General features: G+C 42.9%; 2 protein-coding genes across 2 annotated transcripts in view; one reads left to right on the top strand and one right to left on the bottom strand.

Moving 5' to 3' along the window:
• Positions 1–15,182, bottom strand: part of LOC147032823 (beta-1,4-galactosyltransferase 1-like) — a gene marked incomplete at its 5' end in the record, with an annotated part of 17,564 nt that extends 2,382 nt beyond the window's left edge. The window contains 2 exons of the mRNA XM_085871337.1: positions 1–170; positions 15,050–15,182. The exon at positions 1–170 is cut by the window's left edge and continues 66 nt beyond it. Of these exons, the coding sequence (XP_085727463.1) occupies positions 1–170; positions 15,050–15,182 (303 nt within the window). The remainder of the gene's footprint in view (positions 171–15,049) is intronic.
• Positions 1–22,000, top strand: part of LOC147032820 (uncharacterized) — a 173,443-nt gene that overhangs the window by 148,224 nt on the left and 3,219 nt on the right. The gene's annotated exons all lie outside the window — the stretch shown is intronic.

Below are 22,000 nucleotides of genomic sequence, written 5' to 3' on the forward strand. Positions count from 1 at the left end.
CCAGTACACAAGGTGCTTCTCACGGTTGCGAAATGGAATCACAATGGCAATCTTTTGCCGGGCCACACAGTCCGATGGGCAATATCGTCCCCCCAACTTGATCATGGGGTTGCCTGAAGAAACTTGGTCAATCGTCACTTCCTCTGAAAACTCAATGTGTAATGGGCCCACTGCAAAGCAAAATGAACACCAACAACAGTCTCATTGTGAAAAACGAAGTGATACAAAAAACACACACACACACACACGCACACGCACACGCACACGCACACGCACACGCACACGCACACGCACACGCACACGCACACGCACACGCACACGCACACGCACACGCACACGCACACGCACACACACACGCACACACACACACACACACACACACCACCTGTCCTGACGCTCACCTGGATCAGGAGTAAGCCACTCAAAGGAGTAAACCCCTGCAGACATCCTTTGACCCTGAATGTTTTTATGCCATGAACAAACTTGGGTACATCACGGGTGATGAGGGTTGGGGTCAAGTTTCATTGAAAATGTGTGTGTAATTCAGAGAAGAGAGCAAATACCTATTTTTGGGGGGGGGGTTAAAAACCACCCTGTCGACCCCCTTAATGAGCACAGATTTTGATGCGGTTGATAAACTTTGGAAGATCATGGGTGATGAAGGTTGTGGTCAAATTTAATTGAAATTGTGTGTTTAGTTTCAGTTTCAGAGAAGAGAGAAAATACCTATTTTGTGGGGTAAACCCCCCACACCCCATAGACCCCCTTGAGTGCAGATTTTGATGCAGTTGATAAACTTTGGCACAGCACAGGAGATGAAGGCTGTGGTAAAGTTTCATCAAAATCGTGTGTGTAGTTTCGCAGGAGAGAGCAAATACCTATTATACACCTATATCAGTGGTTCTTAACCTTTTTACCACTATGCCCTCTCCAATAGTTGGTCCTGGCCTCCATGCCCCACCCCCACCCTCACACATCTTCAATCAAATGATTAAAAATCCCTCCTGAATAAAAAAGAAAAACTGAAAAAAATGCGTGTTTTTAGTCTTTTTATTGAACAAAGAATTCTGTACAAGCAACACTCATATACACAGCACATTTACTGAGATGACATTTAATGAGATACTTGACATTACTTCTTAGCTACCAGATCTTGAATGCGTGGTCGAATGCCAGAGAGAGCACAACACAAGTCTCTTCAACGTTCAGCTTGTTTCTGTACTTGGTCTTGACAGCAACGAGCGTGGAAAATGCAGCTTCACAAAGATATGTTGATCCAAACAGTCAGAATCTGAAGAGCTTGATGTGAGTTCAAAGGGTAAACATTAAGGTACGTGACCAAGAACGTCTCTAGATCCAGTTTTTTGAAGTCTTTTTCAGCCGAGGAGTTGAACTTTAACTCAAGAAACTCCTCTTGCACTTCGTCTGAAATATCAGCCACCTCACATTGAAATGGGTTCCTAATGAATTTCCAGGCTTCGCGCTTCTCATCTTTATCCGGAAAGTATCTGATGAATTCTGCTTTCAATTCAGTCAGATGAGTAATTATTTGTGTCTTTAACTCAGAATCAAGGTAACTGTGAATGAGAGCAGAATTCAAGTGAGAAAAACTGGCTGTATTTCCATCCTGAATTCGACATTTCCAGAGATCGAGTTTGGCCATGAAGGCTCGAATGACGTCATGGTACATGATTATGTTGATATTTTTCCCTTGGAGTTTGAGGTTGATGGAATTCAGTGCTTCAAAGATGTCCACCAGGTAAGCTAGGGATAGCAAAAATCCTTCAGACTGGAACTTGTCATGGAGATCTGCTTTCTGCTGCGAATCTAGAAATGTTGCCACTTCTTGTCATCGTTCATAAAGCCGTCCAAGCATGTTTCCCTTCGAAAGCCATCGTACGTTTTTGTGGAAAAGCAAGGCTTGATGTTCAGAATCCATATCCACACACAGCTGTTTGAAGAGATGACTGTTTAAGGCTCCAGCTTTGACTAAGTTGACTACCTTGAGAGCCAGGTTCATGACATACCTCATTTCAGCAGGTAGAGTTCTGGATGCTAAGGCTTCACGATGAAGGATGCAGTGTGTACCTATAGCAGATGGACTTTTTTCTTTCACGCTTGTTATGAAACGAGATTGCAAACCAAGCATGGCCGGAGCTCCATCAGTACACACCCCTACCAGCGAGTCCCACAAAAGTTGATTTTCCTGGAAGAAGTTTGATACTACTTGAAAAATATCTGTTGCTGTTGTATAACTTTCCATGGGATGGCAGAAGAGTATTTCCTCTTTTACACTATTGCCTGACACGAAACGAGCATACATCAGCAGCTGAGAACACTGAGCAACATTAGTCATTTCGTCCAACTGGATAGCAAATACAGAAGCTCTTACTTGGTCGAGAACTTGATCTTTGATGTCTTGAGACATTTTTTCGATCCTTCCCTTGATGGTATCGGTTGATAGAGAGATTTGGGAACGCTTGTTTGCACTATCCTTCCCCAGAACAAGCTCTGCTGCACGCAGTACACTTGGTTTCATGAGAGTCTCTCTTTGCTCTTTGCAATCAACATGGCGATCTCATAGGAAGCCTCAACAACCTTTGAAGTCTGTTGCCGAAATGCTCCACTGCTGTCCATCTTAGCTTACTTCAAGGACTGCCTTTTTGTTTCAAAGAATGCTTGAGTTTGACAGCTAGAGTAGGATGCATTGTCTTCAAGTGGCATTCCAAGCGTGTGGGCTGCATGCCATCATTGCTCAGAGTCTTGTTGCATATTATGCACTGGGGTAGCTCTGTGTCACACTTTTGGAGGGACACAAATCCAAATCGAATATATTCGTCAAGATACTTCCGCTTTTTTGCACTCATTGCGAACGATTTAGTTTGAAATGGGTACTGCAAATCTGTGAAAATTTTATTTTTTAATAATAAAATAAGATAAATATTTTAATATTAAATTTAAATAAATGTAAAATTTTAAAATCAATTTTAATACAGAAAATGGAAGGCCTAGTTGCGAATAGAAAACGAGTTATTAAAGGCGATACTTTTGTTTTTTAATGTTCATCACAATATTATGCAAACACTTAAGAGAATTCCAAAAATAATGAGAGAAATTCCTATTTTTCTCCGGGCTCACACCCCCTCTGGAAATTACTCACGCTCCTCAGGTTAAGAGCCAATGGCCTATATCCTCCGCCTCCGGGACGTGGCCTGCTCGCACAAAACCCGGGAAGGCGGGGTTTCTGCCTGCTCAGCTCGCTTCTGATGTCACACCCATCAATCGTCCCTTGGGGGCGTGACTTCGCCTGTTGCAACCTTTGAAGGCAGAGCTTTCTGCCCACTTGGTACATTTGCTTGTTTTTGGGATGTGTTCCCCACATTTATTACCGATCTTGAAATATAAGAACATAGGGAAAAATCACAAAGGATAACCACAAACTGGGAAAGCTTATTCTTACTCCCAAGGCTAATTAATACCGCACCACCCCCCATGTGGTGACACGTAACACTTAAGCTCACAGGTTCACTACTTAGTTACATTGAGATGCCTCCTACACGTCCACAGACCAACAACTCTACACAATGCTATATTCCCTATCAAGTTCCTCCATCTAACCCCACAATCGTAACAGTACGTTATGAATAAATGCAGCCACGGTCCAATAATACGTAATTAATAGACGTAATGACATGGGTCGACCAAGACTTCATTCAAGCCAGGACCAAGCCAGGATTTGTACTCCGGCCACCATAAAACACATCATTCCTTAATGTATACAAAAATAAATAAATGATATAAAAATATAACAAGAAAAACCCGTCCCGTGAGTACCTTCTGTGCAGCTGCTCTTAGCAGGGCAGCTCACTGGATGAAGGAACTGGGGAAAAGCCTTCGGGACCTCCATTCTTTGATGATATAGGGGAAACCACAGGACAATCCTTTTGGATTGTGTTGGGTTGGTATGTGTCGGGGTGATGTTGAGGTGTCGTCCACCAGATAGTGATCTCCTTGTGTTAATCTGAGGCAGTCCCTTCAGGTGGTTGCCTGGGGTGTCTCCTCACTCTAAGAGATGATGATCACCTGTCTTTGCTGTCATCTGAGCTCCAGAATCTGAACATCAGCATTGTAGCACTCTGAGGTTTGGCGACCGAAGAGTGGTGAGATCATGGCTAGTGGGAACAACTACGACTGGTCTGGTTACTCTGATGGTTAACATTCTCAAGGAGTTGCTGTGGCTGTGCCCAACAAGACGACTCCGATGGTAATCGAGGTAGCACCAGTTGACGAGCGTATTTATGAGACTGAGGATTTATCACTCTGGGCATCATTTCCGTGGTCTCTGTATATGCTTCGACTGAGGTGAGTGATCTCACCGAGGAAACATTATATGCCTCGCTCGAGTTGGTGATTGATCTGTGCCCCAGGTAATACTCTTCTGATCTTGAGGGAATGAATTGCATTGACGGGCATGGATAGGGATTGTTATGAGACGTGTTGGTCCCCATGGGTCTGGAACTGTGAATCAGAATAGAACGAAGTTCCTTGACTTTGCAAGAAGTCATGGACTCAGGGTGGTTGGTTCATGATTTCAACGTGCACAGGTTCATCGCTGGACTTGGTATTTCAATGTTGGTAGTGCATTAACCACTCCACTAATGGAAACAGTGTTGCTTCTTTCAGCAATGACAGCTTGTGGTTGATATCCTCTACCTGCAACAAAATTAGGCATTTATTGATGTATTGTATTGTATTCTTTATTGATGCCCTTCTCATCTATATTATTAATAAGCTGTGGTTTGTTCTTTCAATGGCATTTGGTTAGAATATAGTTCCGTTCTTTGAAGTAGTATGCTACTGATTCTTCTGATGCACAACGTTCTCTCACAGCTCAGATAAACTTGATGGTTTTACCACGCACACTTCAGGCCATCTGTCCATGAAGTTGTACAACCACTGCATGGCATGTCGTCTTTCTGGCGCTTTCCGAGGTGAACAGCGTAATCTATAGCCATGGTCAATACCCCAATCCTTGAATAACCGTACCCTACTCACATACTGAAGCAAGATCGTTAACATGTGCTGCCAGCTTAGACTCTTGTCTCTTTTTTTTTGTATACCTTGTCGAGGCTCGGATGAGAGCCAACACACACCAAAGGGGGGGGGGCATGAGATAAGGGGGCGGGAGTGGGAAGGACAAAACAGTGGGGAATAGAGACATTTGGAGATCTGTGGAAGGGAGAGGGATGTGGCGGGGAACACGGAGTATACAAGATGGACATCACAGGGACTTTCGGGAAGGAAAGCAGGAAATTTGAAGGAGGTGGGTTTGGGATGGATTAATGGGGGAAGAAAACATTGAGGTTTTGGATGGGGGAAGATAAGAGGTGGTGGTGAACAACTGTTTTGAATGTCTGGAGGGAAGAATGGGATTGAACAGAGTGTGGAAGTTTATTCCAAAAGTGGGAGAAAAAAAGAGGAATGAAAGAGTGAAGGTGAGCAGTGATTCATGATTTTGGTAGTTTTACCAGAAGGGAGTTGTTGGTGGACATTGAGCACACTGCAGAAATATGCTGGGGACAAAATCACAGACAGAACATGGGTGGGGGGGGGGGCGATACCGGAGAGGAGACAGTAGAAGACAGAAAAACCACCAACCTGCCTGCAGTGAGAGGCCCAAAGACTCAGCCTCATCGCGGGAGAGGCCAATGATCCGAAATGTCTTGGTTTCCACAGCGTGAAGCCCAGAAAGGTGAGAGGCAGGAGCACCAGCCGAGAGGGGAGAGCAGTACTCTCTCAGGCTGTGGACGAAAGCTTTGTATGTGGTCAGAAACTCAGGTGGGCAGAGGAAGGACTTTGCACGACGGAGGATTCCCAGTCGGCAACTGGCTTTGGAGGCCAGGTTGGAAATGTGGCTTTCCCAGGAAAGGTCATGGCAGATAGTGAGACCCAGAAGCTTGAATGAAAGGACTTCTTCCAGAGGATTGTTGAGAAAGTAGATTGGGGGTTTTCTAAACGGTCCTTTTGGAGAGACATTGTGAGAGTGTGAGATTTGTCAGGATTGAAAGACATGTTCCACATGTTGGACCCATTTGTGATTTTATCCAGATCTGCAGAGAGCGAAGAAGCTGCGGCTTGCCTGTCTGAGGGATAACAGATGGTACGACAGAGGGTAGCATCATCAGCAAAGAGATAAAGAGGATTTTCCAGAGAGTCGGAGAGATCATTGATGAAAACTAGAAAAAGAACAGGGCCCAGAACGCTGCCTTGAGGAACTGCAGCCTGGACAGGAAGATGAGATGAGAAAACTCCATTTACGGCCACACGTTGACTGCAACAGGAGAGGAAGCTATGAGTGGAGATGGCCTTGGATTAGTCAATCACACTGCATACTGCCTAGGACTCTCAATGCTCTATAAACAGCAATACCATCTTCCGTTACTGTGTGGTATGCTCTTATAAGCACAGAAGGCGAGTAATGAGCATCAATGGCGGATCCGGGGGGGCGGGAGGGGTTCACCGGGTGCACATGAACCCCTCCTCTCTTCTGCCCTTTCAATTATGTCACATATCGCCATGCGAGATATCATTGGAGGATCAGCAATCACACGTCTTTTGCTTTCACTCGGTAATTAATCCGAGCCATGATACTTTTCGCCGCTGGTTATGTATTAATCCCTGTGAATCAGTGTTTAGTTATGACTCCAAAGAGAAAGGCAACATTTTAGGGATTGTTTCCTACAGTAAGGTGCAGTACAATCCTGAACCATTTCGCCAGCTACATCGTCCATTACAATTAATGATCTGATGATCCGCAACGGCGAGTTTAGGTTTCTTGCTCGGGGTCATATCGCTGCATTTTGTTCTTGTCCGTTCGATATTTCCATTGATTTGTATTGGAAACATTTTGTGTATTTACATTGTTGTTGAAAAGATCCATCGCAAATTTTCCAAAATCTTCAGCTTTTCTTTAGAATCAGTTGGTGACAGGCCTGAGGCCTTTTCGTCAAGTCGTCGATATTCCCAGATTTTTCTGTGGAGAAGGTAAATTTATGGTCGGACACTGCTCGCTAGCTCTTGATAGATTAACCGGTTTTTCCTCGCCGATTACATGGACTTGAATAAGGTCAGATCACATGTATTTCACGAAATAAGAACATCTTAACCTTAAGTGAACCCCCCATAAAAATTTTCTGGATCTGCCCCTGAGCATCTTCATGCCTGTTTCAAAAATGGGGTAAGCCGTTAGCTGAAAATACAAATAAAAACAACAGTTACATAAAATTCAGGTTTATGTATGTGTCACTTTTGGGCTTTCATAGATTTAAAACTTTGATAGAGTAGTGTCCCTTTGTCGTAGATGGCAAGTGATCCGCATTTCATGGATTCGACCCATTTTGTTTCTGAAAACCCACAGACCCATTATTTTGTGGTCAAAACCCATAATGGATGGAAAGTACGATCAATTTTAAAAACGCAAAGTTTCACTTCCATTCCAATTGCAAGGATTGACACACAGACTGATAGACCTGGCACACGTTCAGTTACTAAGTTTCTTGTAGAGCACTCGCCAAGTACCTTAAGCACTCAAGCAAGCATGCCATTGGACACTGTTAATGTTGATAAAGGGGCTGTCACACCTTGATGTTTTAGCCAGCGTATGGCAAGGTATCAAAATGTATGTAAAAACGCTGGCGTACGCTGAACTATTGATGTTTTTTTTAAGTTTTGGGCGTCTTATAACGTGTTTGACGTATGCATAACGTATTAGTAACGTACACAGAACGTTTCAATCACATATACACAACTTATACCAACGAATGCTGAGCATGTTGTCGGCATTCACAACCTATGCCCAACGACAGTCTAACATGCATAGCGCGTGGCAGCGTATCGCCGACGATCACGTGGCGTAGGCTATTCTTAGGCTGCGGCTCGACGATTCAAATCATAACCGCACTAGACATCGAAGTGTGAAGCCGCTGTCACACCTTGACGTTTCGCCAACGTATGAAAAATTTGCCGAACCAAGCTGGAACACGTCGAATACATTATGGGTAAGTTTTGTATATGTTAAGAGCACGTTGGCATACATCATCGTCCGCAGAGTACATCGAGAAATTTTCAGCATGTTGAAAATTTCTCGACGTACTCGGCGTATGACACACGTTCCGCATACGCTGGCCATAAGTTGTAGGCACGTTACACGATCGTTCACACACGTCGACACACGTTACTTGTACGTTACTCATAAGTCGAAACACGTCGAGGTAATGGTTAGCGTCAGTGTTCCAGACTCCCTGGTTTTTTTTTTGTTTATTTTTTTCTTCTTCTTCGTTATGACGATGATGTTGACACTTCGATTTCTAGTGCGGTTATGATTTAAATCGTTGAGCGGCAGGCTATTAATTATATTATATTATAAACGCATTAGAAATTGAAAGTGTCAACATCACAGTCATACCGAAGGACAAAAATAAAATAAAAATAAAATCGCGTAAATCGTAAATCGTAAAAAAAATAAAATAAAAATAAAATAAAAATAAAGTCAACGATCGCGTAACGTGCCTACAAGTTATGGCCAGCGTTATGCGGAATGTGCGAGTCATACGCTGGCATACGTTGGAAAATTTCAAGCATGGAAAATTTGTCTAACACCTCGGCGTACTACGACGTATGCCAGCGTACTACAAAAAAAAGCCAACGTACTACGACGTATGCCAGCGTGCTCTTAACGTATACAAACTTACCCATAACGTATTCGACGTGTGCCAGCGTCTCAGCCAAATTTTTCATACGTCAGGCATACGCTGGCTAAATCGTCAAGGTGTGACAGGGCCTTAAGGAACGGCTGGCTTGGCAAACGATAGCAAGCTTATTGATAATTGAACACACCCCTGGAGTTACCAAGCTGTTTGTGTTTCGTTGGAGTACTTGCTTGAGAGCTTAAGCCACTTGGCAAGCACTCTACCAGCTGATTGGTAATGGAACACACATCCCTTGAGCGACACACAGCCATTATGCAATGTATCCCTCCAGTTAATTGGCTGTGTGACGTCATGAGCTCTCACCGCAGGCCACGTAAACCAACCTCCAGGATTCTGCACACAGTAAATGAACAAATAAATAAATAACCCGGTTTTGATTCCGACCAAGCCGTTTTTTGTCACCTCCAACTTGCCATGTCTGCTTTGTTTTGCTAATTTTGGAAACGGATCCTCACTCTCGATACACAAATGAGCGTCCTTGGTGACATGAAATGTCAGATGGAATTCAAGTTTTATGAGTTAGAAAAATAGGCAAGAGTAAAAAAAAAGATTACTTTTACATTATTTATAGAAAAAGTCAACATATTTTACCTTTACTCGAAGCATGGTTCATAAAATAGTGGTGTAAAATGTAGAGCGACATGGCTGTCGGTTTCCTGTTTGCTTCCGTGTGTTTGTGACGTCACATAGGAAAAATCTTGCTCTGGAGCGGGAGCTATTGGAAATACATGACTATCGGAAACATATGATGCCATGATTCTGGTATGGTCTGTCACACTGTCAGACGAAAAGAAGTCGGAAATCATCCTCTATTTTTTTCGGACCTTCCATGACTCACTAGAGTTTTGTTTAAAAGCAAAGTTAGTGATGCGATCATAAAATCGATGCGATTGATCCCAATGGAGTAAGCATTGACCAGGTTCGTCGGCTCTTAGCACGATCAGATGAAAGCGTCCATGAATGCGATCAACGAGAGGTCGACAATGGCGTGTATTTCCTGTCCAAGGATATGCGGGATGCCATTCTCAACACCCCCCCCCACCCCCCCCCCCCACGTCAAGCACATTAGTGGACTCGTCCACCGAACAGTGCTGAGCGCATGGTGGTACTTGCATATTACTAACGACAACCTGATAGTGTACACACATGCAACACAACCTGATGACAACAATGTGATAGGCCCTGCATCGATTGAGGTACTGTATATGCTGGCAGAATGGAAATGGGAGCTGTTGTTTTGTCATAATTTGGAGTTAAAAATTATGGTGAAAATATCAGTTTGTGTAAAAGTGAAACCGAAACATGTGCAAAGTCCGTGGGGGGGGGGGAGGGAGAGGGTGCACACCCCTTGCAACTCCCCCCCCCCCCGATCTACCCTTGGGGCTTGCCACCATATTCTTGAGCTCCAGTGCCCAGAATGTTGATCTCCGCAAAGCATTCAATGCAGTGGATCAGGATACCCTCTGGAGGATCCTCAGTCTTTATGGGGTGCCACCAAAGTTGATCAATCTCATATCTGAACTGTACACTGGTATTGAGAGTGCTGTGAGGTATGGTGGTTCCATTTGACTTATTTCCAGTTGTTACTAGCGTTCATCATTGGTGTGCTGGCCTTCACACTTTTCAGCAGTTGCATGGTCTGGATTCCTTGGAGGATGTCAGTGAGATCAAGCTGCGGTGCATCGTTTGGGAATGTCAAGATCTCTGACCCTCATTTCACAGATGATGCAGTCATCTATGCAAAGATTCTGGACATCCTTATGGGAGCCCTCAAGGTGCTGAATGAGGAGTTGGAGCAACTGGGATTATTGTTCTCCTTGGTCAAGACTAAGATCCAGGCTATAAATGACGTATTAGATGTTGCTATCTTGTCTGTACCCATTTGTGGTGAGGATGTTGGTCACAGAGAGATTCACTTACCTTGGCAGTGACATTCATGTCTCTGTATGTTGTGAGCCAGAGGTCGATGGACATATGGATCGGGCCTGGGAAGTCATCGATTCGCTGGATCATGGGGTGTGGTGCTGTCAGTACCCATGCAGGACGACGAAAGTCAGAGTGTTTAAACCCTTGGTGCTTCCAGTCTTGGACTCTGATCAAGGATCTGAGACAAAGACATAACTCCTTTGGTAGCAGGTTTCTTTGGACAATCCCTTGTTATCACTGGTTTGACTTTGCGTCTGACGAGCGTTTGCTGAGGAGATTCAGAAGAGATTTGTTACCTGTGAGCCCAGGAGCATTGGCTGACATATGGCTCATTTTCTTGATGCTGATCCTGCTCATCAGATTATGTCAGAGAGGGAGCCTTGTGAGTGGAGGAGTCCAATAGACTGACAACATACCAAGTGGTTGCAACAAGTTGATCAGTACCTCAAGGAGATAGGGATGGGCCAGGCATCTGCTTGGGGGTTGGCCAGATCTCTTCAAAGCTGAGAAGGATGGTAGCTATCCAAAATGCTGGCACAAGTACTGGCGGAAAGTGCACGTGGTAACGTGCTGCTTTGGTGCATGCCTCCATACCTGAACTGACCCCCCCAACCCCCACCATTTAGTTTTATATACATATATTGATTAGCTAATGAAAGCGTTCCACTTTAATGGAGGAATTTGTGAAATTATCACAACTTCCAAAACCATCTTCTGTATAGGGTGGCCAATAAAATGACAACTGTTAATTTTTTTCATGAATTGCAAGTGTCAGAATTTTGTGGGCAACCTCACAAACTGCAATTTATCCAATTTTGACCCCCCCCTCACCCCCCCTCCCACAAAAAAGGTGGAAGCTTTTGGAGAAGACGCTGAAAAGGAGTCATCTATAGGGTATACAAACATGTTTGAATATTTGCCCATTCCTGCACAATCACTCCTACAAACTCTCAAACAGCTACAAACTCTCAACCTCACACTTCAAATGCTGGAGATAGGCAGTCTTGATGAGTACACCATCCTTCAGAAGCAACATTATGCTGGCTTTCGCATCTGCTTGCATACAGTTGAATGGACATTAATGATCCCACAGTACCCTTCATAAAAATAGGGGCAATACCCCAGCGTGCTCACCTGGTAGAGGCTGCATTAAAAAAAAACAGGAAACCACTGGTAGGCATGGATGACCCACCAAATATGCAATGGAAAAGAAAGTAAATACCTCAGGATTATTTTTTAATGCCGTGAACAAATTTTGGTACATCACGAGTGATGAAGGTTGTGGTCAAGTTTCATCAAAATAGTGTGTGTAGTTTCTGAAAAGAAAGCAAAAACTTATTGGGGGGGGGACCCCCTCTCTATCCATAGACCTCCTTAGAGCCCAATTAAAAAAATTTCTTAATAGTGTGAACAAACTTTGGTGCATAATCGGGTGATGAAGGTTGTGGTCAAGTTTCATCAAAATTGTGTGCATACTTTCAGAGAAGTTGCAAGTATTTGCGGATAGATGGATCACAAGCCATCCCATAAGCTCCCTGGAACCACGTTCCAGATGAGCTAAAAAAAAAAATGTAGGCACTTTTATCATAAACCCAGCACCTGTCCTGTAGAAAAAGGCGAGAAAAAGGTGAGAGTCGGCTGCATCAGCAGCTTAAACGCGGCCTCAGATGATGAAAAGCAGCTGCCAGGAGCACATACACGTGCACGAATAAATGAACATCAAGTAATATTAGTGCAACGTATAGGTGTTCAGTATATTTTCACATTCAAATTACATATACTTGTCCATACTGCAGTATTGGGCAGGAAGGACAAGTTGATGCAATTTTGATGCTAAAATTTGTGGAATCCCTAAACTTGTATTTTCAGTTATAAGAGCAAAAAAATAAAATAAAATAAAATTATGGAGAGTAGTCAACACTTGCATGTAATCCTGTCGATTTGTGAGAATTGACTTTTTCAAAAAAGTAAGAAACTTGCTACACCTGTAGATTTATAAATATGGAGCCATCTCAACCATGATGACAATTTCTGGTGCCATCATTGGCGAAAAACACATCTTCTTCGATATCTTCACAAGAAGACAATGCAATAACAAAAAATGATTTCCACTGCTATGTTTGCATGGTCAAATATTTCATGGTCAAATCAAAAGGGCTAGTCGAGTGGACAGTGTGAGATTGTTATTTGAAGACAGCCTGAAATCACAGGCAAGATAGAAGTGTGGAAAAGGAGCTAGAATATGACTTGAAGGGTCAAATTGCCGACCAACAAACTGGCAGCAGTTTCTTTGAGTTGACAAGTCAGAGCTCTTTGCCTTTCTGGAAAGGTATGCTGTGCAAATTGCAAAAGACAAGCTTGTAGTTGCGAAACATGACCCAATGCTTTGTGTAGCCATCAACAGGATATGAGCCAGCATTCTCGTAGCAGTCATGAAGAAGCAGATACCCGAATGTGCTCCTGCACACAGCTTGTGTTGCAAGCCAAGGTTTCGAGAAAGTAACTCTATGTACGGTAGACACTGATTTAGTTGTTCTTGCTGCGGTTGTTACCCCATAATTAATATCAAGGAGTTGTGGGTGATGGTCAGGACAGGGCAGAACTTGAGGTACATCCCTGCCCATGAGATATCTGGGGCCAGAGAAGTCAAAGGGCCTTCCCACGTTTCATGTCTATACATGCTGCGACACGGTCTTCATTTGCCTCCAGGGGTAAAATGAAAGCATGGGATACACGGAAAGCATATAATGATACACATGGGATACAGAGCCTTTCTTGCATTTCAGAGGCACATATGAGATGAGCAGAGGACAGTGCAGTCCTCGAGCACTTCATGAGATTTTACTGCATTTGACCGACCAAGCAGTTTAGAGGTCACCGATTAGGCACATTACGAGCTGTGCATCGAGAGGACGAGTGATAGAGGAAATCCCTCCTATCAAGTATGATGTGGTGCATTACGTGCACAGAGCTATCTATAAAGGTGGACCATGCTGGGGCCAATTGCAGGAAGTAGCTCCAAATATGCCATCTTCAGCAGACGGGCTGAACCAATTCTGGCGAGTGGAAGCCACTATGGACAACACTTCTTCAGGCAAGCCAGTCTTCATGCGAACTCTTCTGCTGTGGCTGCAAAAAGGGCTGCAGAGGTAAATTAAAGTGCACAAAAGCAGCCCTGAAGTGTATAGCTTTATGTCAGTGTCGGTGATTAGTCAAGTGTACTATTACAAGTATATTTCATCCTCCTAAACAGGAGTACAGCTCGATAGTATGGTACGTACATCACCCTTGATACGAGATCGACATCATGATGGAATTGACATTATGGATTGTGTAGTATGTCCACATTCTAGATCTATGATTTACTGTTCATGCCTGACGTGTTTTGATCATCAGGAATATGAAACGCCATTTTTGGATAGATACCATTTTTACCCCACTCACGTGAAGTGAAAAGTTGGGTTAAGCAATTGGTTCACTTTGTCTCTGTCTGTCCACAAATGTCAGTTTATGATCTCGGGACCACTTATTTTCAATTTCATATGATATTTTGAACACTAATTCGAAAACAAACCTGTAGTTTAGTACTACTTTGGCTCTGAATTCATACTGATCACACATGCGCAGAGAGGATTGAGATAAATATTTTTACTGTCTGGTAGTCAAAGAAAATAAAAAATTATTCCAAACAGGAAACTATTTTAAGGACATCACAAAGGACACAAACAACAGGCATGAATAACTAATGTAACATGTTAAATATGGTGGATGTAAAAGATGCTGCATCAATGGTGGTAACCTTCTGAATGTGTTTTTTTCTACAACCTTCAAAATATTTATTTTATTTCAATTTAATTAAACACCGTAGAACGCAAGTCGACTTTTTGGCACTTTCAAAACCCTTCCGTTTAGCAGTCGTTAGACAAAATATTCTGGCATTTTACATCACCTTGATCAATCATATTTTCCACTTTCAGACCGTGCTTATATCCTTGTTTCTCAAGACCGCGCAGAGTAAGGTGTTCTATGAACTCTAATTATTACTGTATCACGTTTAGTTGTGAAGATAGTAAAGAAAACATGATTTTGCCATTGTGGCAGCAAAATGGCTGATGGGCATTGTTGCGAATGGTTCCACATCTGAAGTTCTTCAGGACATAGTCTATAAACTGACAAGTTTCATGCTTTCATAAAATAATTGTTTGAAAAGCACAATTCCTCGATCTTTTGCACAAATTAACTGGACTAAAGCAAGCATTCAAAAGTATCTGGAAAGAAAGCAAGCATTCAAAATTGTGCAAGTATCAATTCTACCAGCAGAAATTTGAAGCAAGTCAAGCATAAATAAAAATTACCAAGGCCTTCAGGCTGTTCTGGACACAGTTCCAACTGCAAGACGATGCTGGAGTTTATTTCTGCACCATCTGCAGGCAACCAATAAATCTCATCACAAGAAGACACCACATTTTTGCTTGGCCAGCTGTAACATTTTTAGAGAAAAATCAAGAGCATCAAGGAACTCAAGTAAACAGTTATATACATCATAGAAGTGCGAAACTAATATGTTCACAATCACTCACAATGGAGATAGGAAATTAAAATAACCATTACAGTCCATTGTTGTTCAAATGCCACTAAGGCACATCAAATCCATTATATCATGAATTCAAAATTTATTTGGATGGGCCAAATTGAACAATTAATTTAACTTAGGTACAAGTGACAATTATGATGGTCATCATTAAATTACAACCCAAGCAAACCTTCGACCAAAGCTGACTATTGCCATTAAAAAAAAAAAATTAGAATTGTATTCTTTGACGTTACCAGATATTCCTCCGCCTACAATATATCATTATATAAAAGTGAATTAAAAGAAAAGAAATTTATGCTAAATTTTAAAAAAGCAATGTGGGGATGACAAACGACAGTCTAAAAAAGGATTTAAACAAGATCGGGGTGATGTTGGTTTTGAGAGTAGCTAACATTATTGCAATCACATAATCCCTACATCACTGCCTCAAGACTATTGCCGAGCTAAAAGTATTAGAAGCTCCTACACAATTTCAGGGAGTTCTTGCAACTTCAGTTGTCTTTCCTACATTTTTTTTTTATTATTCAGACTAACCAATCACAAATGCAGATAATTATAGATGTGCATGCAGTTTGTAAGAAGTTGATGTTTATGTACCTGGTATTAACATTGCAGTCCAGCTGCTAATTTGTAGTCTCAGTATATGGTTACACTACAAGAGTAATCAAGTACTGTTGTAGCCAGTGAAGTGTTTTTAGTTAAGCTTGAAGCAATCATCGATGACGTGTAAAGGAGGCAGTGATGTCGGGATAGTTATGTGATGGCAATACTGTTAGCTACTCTCCAAACCAACATCATCCCCATCTCGTTTAAAACCTTTTTTACACTCTAGTTCATCATCCCTACATTGCTTTTTTCTTATGTAGCATAAATCTTTTTGTTCACTTGGTGTAATTTTTTTTTACAATGTGGAATAACAGAATTGTATGGTACTCAGAGGATACCCAATCTTAGAGCAAAAGTGCCAAGAGCTCTAAGTCACCAATGTCAAATAATGTACATCTTCCTGCATGACTTACATACCCCTGACTGAGAAACACACAATAAGACAGAGCTGCAAGATACAAAGAACTAGATGGTGTTCATAGAAAACATTGATAACCCGTGCAGTCTTCAGAAGGACATGGTGGGAGCGAACTGTTTAGTTTATTGTTTTTTTTAAGGTTTTCTTTTTTTTTCTCTCTGATCCAATATGGCTGCGAGACCACAAAACCAATGATGTCATTGTTATCAAACCATATTTCCGTGGGTGGTTGAAAAATTAGTTAAATTTTGCAATGATCAGTAAAGCAGTTTCTCCTATGAAGATTTTCAAAGATTTTTTTTCCCTTTGATTCAATATAGCTGCGAGACCGTGTGACATGGCCATTTCAAAGAAAATCCTAAAGTCAATCGGATGAAAATTGCCAATTTCAGAAATTTGGCCTATGTTGATCTTTGGCCGATGTTGAGCTCCAGAGTGACTGCTGTATCACATGGTCATCTAACATATGGTAAAGTTTCAATTTCCTTTGCTGAATGTTTTTTTTGATATACGTGCTTAACAAATTGCAGACTTGTACGATGTACGAGTACAACATACGTATGTACATTACCAATCGCTTCACCCTGTATTTCACTTTGCGAGCGCAAGGTAGTAATGCCTTCATACAGCATCAAAGCACAAAATGACCTTACCCAATCCATAATGCCTTACCCAATCCATACTCTTTCTGTTGTACACATACACTGGGGTGTTCAGCAAATGTGCGAAAGTAAGAATTTTGTTTTCTGTACCCGAAATACCTGCCCTATCCATACGAGAAGTTCTTATGTCGGCTTCAACACCAGACACACCAGTGGAAAGTATGAATGGTTCAATATCAGACATGTGTGCGACAATTGCAGAACACACAAATCCGAGTTGTTGTTGTTGTTGTTGTTGTTGTGAGCCACTGATATGTGTAAATGAGCGAAATAAACAGTTACATCTGATTAATTGAACAATGACCACTCCACTCAATACAGTATGTCAAAACAAAGATGAAAGGAACACAAAAAGTCAGTTCAAATATTTATTGAATTCAGAGTTAGAGTGGATATCCCCTGTTCAGGCTGTTCTGAACAATGTCAGATGCCCACATACGTAGCGAATCTGCCACCGAGAAAACCGTGACTCGAGAAGGTTCTTGATCACGTGGTTCACTTTTACCTCGATACTGTGACTGGAGGAGGGTTCCTGATCACGTGTATCCTGTGTGAAGCACTTGTACCTTGCTATTATTTTATTTTCCTAAATATAACACTGAAAAACAAGGGATTTCCCGAGGCATAATTCTGCTGATATCATTTGATGTCTATATGTATGACAATGAGGCAAATGCATAGCAACCCCACCCCCATAAGGCTGATTGACAGTCCCATCCAGCACTCAGATCCTGCCTATTATTTTACAAAGGAATATAGTTTTGCGTACGTTTCATGGAATCCTTTCAGGTTATTAAAATTACAATACCAAAGGATGATGTACGAGGTAAAACTCTGTCAAATGGTACCAGAATCATTGCCATCGATAGAAGCAGCTCGGAAGTATGCTGACTGAATTTTTTATTATTATTATTATTATTATTATTATTATTATTATTATGAACGAGAAGATGAATTCCCGGGTTTGAGTGATCTCGTTTTCTAGCTCGCCTGTTCGAAGAACAGAGAGCTATAGCGATACCCCCGGCGTGAGCGTCAGCGTGAAAATGTTAAAGTTTTTGGTGCAAGTTATTTAGAAGCTTGCCATTCATTTAATATGTGTACTAGGATGCTGATATTTGGCATGGAGGTTATCGTGCCTCCTTTGGGTTATATTATTGATGTAGTGAAGTTGAAATTAAAAAATAATTTCAAATGTTTTAAATTTTTGATCTGTTTTGAACTTAACTTTTTTGTAGCACATCAACGTTAAAGTTTTTTCCTTTCTAATGTTTTTATCTACCACACCTTTTTACTGATTACAATATACAAATACATATATTGCTTTAAAATTATTTGGATCAGACTTCACTGCAATGCTTTATAAATTATAAAAAATATGATTAGACTAGTCTTTTAAAAACGATAAATGTATAAACAGGCCAGCATTGGGTGGCTTTGACACCAACTCTCTGGTTTGCTTTTTCCATGATCAGGAGAACTGAAAAGTGATCACTGTCTCGACAATTAATCAGCTGAACAAACCAAGTCGGTTCTCATATACAGGCGAAGCGACTTTTGCGAGAAGATACTCCAACTTTAGTTTTGTATGTAGTAGATGGGGAGGCCATTTCTTTTCTGCACAATCACTACATAGAGAGCACGAGCATACTCTCTAATATTTGGACGAAGTTTGATTCAAATCCCTGAACCCAGATTCAAAAAAATTAAATAATTATGGCTGTCAGACCATGGATCCAATCAGGTTGAAATTTAAAACATATATTCCCCATGGCTACCAGATCATAATAATGAAATTTCACATCAATTGGAGAAGCAGTTCAAGAGAATTTTTTTTTTTTTTTAAGATTTTCATTCAATCCAATATGGCTGCCAGACCACATGACCTATTAATTATTCATGGACACCCTGGTATCTCCAAAGGCTTGGGGAACGTGGGTGAAGTTTCCCTCGATCTGTCAAGCCATTCTGGAAAAGGAGTTTTTAAAGGTTTATTCTTCAAAATAAAAATAAATCCGAGCTGCCAAACTATGTGACCATTGACATCATAGTTGGAGAACTTTGTGTTTCTCATGCATAGGTGATCATAGCTGTGAAGTGTTGCCTCGATCTGCTTAGCCATTTTGGAGATTTTTTTTACGTTTTTATTTCGACAAACTATTTAAGGTTTTATATATATATATATATATATATATATATATATATATATATATATATATATATATATATATATATATATATATATATATATTGTTACGGCTGTGGAAATTCGCAAACCACTATTCAGGGCACGTAGGTGAGATATCTCTAAGTACATATGTAGTTAGCCCCAAACCCATTGTATAGAGGGATTTTATGTGATTCATCTGGGCTGCGACGCTTTGAGATAGCCATTTTTTCTGTTCTATCTTTATTTTGAACCAACTACGTCTCAACCGCCATCACACAACAACCACCTTAACCACCACGCCAGCCATCGTCACCAACGACAACCACGCTCCAACCCTCAGACAACAACAACAACAACAACGCCAACAGCCACAACCTTTACCTTCACAACTCGCTCCCACATCATCGCATCACCGCCATTCCCATACGGCACCATAACCATAACCATTTTACAGACCAATCAGCCTTCTCTCAATCATCAGCAAGGTGATGGAATCCATCATCGCTTCAGATATGAAATCCTCTTCTCCAATGGCTTGATTTCCAATCATCAATTTGGTTTCAGACCAGGTCACTCTACCCTGGATATGCTGCTTCTGCTCTCCCATCAATGGATGGAGGTCCTCAATGCCAGACAGGAAATCCGAGCCGTATCCCTGGACATATAATATCACGTGCTTTTGACACAGTCTGGCACCCTGCCCTACTCACCAAACTCTCTTCCCATGGTATTCAAGGCCATCTCCACTCATGGCTCGCAGACTTCCTCTCCTGTCGCAGTCAACGTGTGGCCCTAAATGGAGTTCTTTCATCCCCTCTTCCTGTGCAGGCTGGAGTTCCTCAAGGTAGCGTTCTGGGCCCTGCTCTTTTTCTGGTTTTCATCAATGATCTCTCGGACTCTCTGGAAAATCCTCTATTTCTCTTTGCCGGCGACTCCACCCTCTGCCGTACCATCTGTCATCCCTCAGACCGGCAAGCAGCAGCTTCTTCGCTCACTGCAGATCTGGATAAAATCACAAACTGGTCCAACACGTGGAACATGTCTTTCAATCCAGACAAATCTCACACTCTCACTATGTCTCTTCGAAAGGACCGTTTACAAAACCCCCCCATCCACTTTCTCAACAATCCTCTGGAAGAAGTCTTTTCTTTCAAGCTTCTAGGTCTCACTATCTGCCATGACCTTTCCTGGGAAAGTCACATTTCCAACCTCGCCTCAAAAGCCAGTCGCCGACTGGGAATCCTCCGTCGTGCAAAGTCCTTCCTCGGCCCTCTTGAGCTCCTGACCACTTACAAAGCTTTTGTCCATAGCTTGATGGAGTACTGCTCTCCCCTCTGGGCTGGTGCTCCTGCCTCCCACCTTTCTCGGCTTCACGCTGTCGAAACCAGGGCATTTAAGATCATCGGCATCTCCCGCAATGAAGCTGAGTCTTTGGGCCTCTCACTCAATCACCGCAGGTTGGTCGGTGGTCTTTCTGTCTTCTACCGACTCCTCTCCAGCCTTGCCCCCCCTGCTCTCTCTGCGATTTGTCCCCACCACATTTCCACAGGGCGCTCAAGGTCCGCCAACAACCCCCTTCTGGTAAAACTACCAAAATCACGAATCACTGCTCATCTTCACTCTTTCATTCCTCTTTTTTCCCGCCTTTGGAATAAACTTCCTCACTCTATTCTTTCCCATTCTTCTCTCCAGGCTTTCAAAACAGCTGTTCACCACCACCTCTTATCTTCCCCCATCCAAATCCTCGATCTTTTCTACCCCCGATAATCCACCCAAGCCCACTTCCTTCATTTCTCCTGCTTTCCTTCCTGAAAGTCCCTGAAATGTCCATCTTCTCTTCGCCATGTTCCCCGTCCCATCCCCATCCCTCTCCCTTCCACAGTTCACCTAATGTGTCTGTTCCCCACTGTTTTGTCCCTTCCACTCCCACCCCTCTTGTCTCATGCCTCCTTGCTGTGAGTTGTGTGTTAGCTCTCATACGAGCCTCGACCAAGGTATACAAAAAAAACCAAAAAAAAAAAAACCATCAAACCACCACCGAAAACCCTCCAGCACCTTCACCTCTCTCCTTCTACGGCCATTCCCACACCACCTGTGAACACTGAGCGTCGGGCTGTCTTGGACCTGCTTAGCGATACGCACAGAGCCGCGAGAGCAAATAGCGGCCTTTCCGAGGAAAATTCGGATCACAAACGCTACACGCCCACTTCTGTTCCGTCCAATTAGCAAGCGCGGGGCGGGCGGCGGTGTGAAATCTATATATGCAAATTCTAGGATCAGGGGAGATTCACACCCCCTTTCCTCCGACCAATGGGCGAGCGTGGCTCCGCCCCCGAGATCATCCTGATCCGGCTATTTGCATATTAACTGCTCCTGCCGGCCTATAAGAAGGCGAGCGCAAGGCAGAGTGAGTCGAGTCATCGGTGTGGCAGAGAGTCGAGTCGGGTGCAGAGTGAGTCGAGTCATTGCTGTGGCAGAGGGTCGAGTCGTGTGGCGAAGTGATCGGTGTGTCTTCGAGTTGGGTTCTGGAGTCGGCTGAGAAGAGTTGCGGGAAGAGGCAAAGGAGCTCGGGTCCGAGGCGAGAAGGACGGCGGTCGGCGACGAGGCCGCGGTGTGGGATCGCTCGTCGCGGGACCCAAGCCAGCCAGCCATCTCCCTCCCCCAGGGCATCAACAATTCCCCCTTTCCCCCGCACTGAGATAGTGCAAAAAGGGGGCCCCGTTCCCACCCCACTCCAAACGTCGTGCCAACGAAACCCGCCAAGGAGCACGGAGTCGGGGCACAACCACGCGGCCACATCTGCGGCTCATCCGCCAACGCGTCACGAGGACGTGGGTAGGACCCCCTGGTCTCGCG

The sequence above is a fragment of the Eptatretus burgeri genome, chromosome 2, assembly GCF_056783735.1.
Source record: "Eptatretus burgeri isolate ZD-2024b chromosome 2, Ebu_testis_v1, whole genome shotgun sequence".
Classification (NCBI taxonomy): domain Eukaryota; kingdom Metazoa; phylum Chordata; class Myxini; order Myxiniformes; family Myxinidae; genus Eptatretus; species Eptatretus burgeri.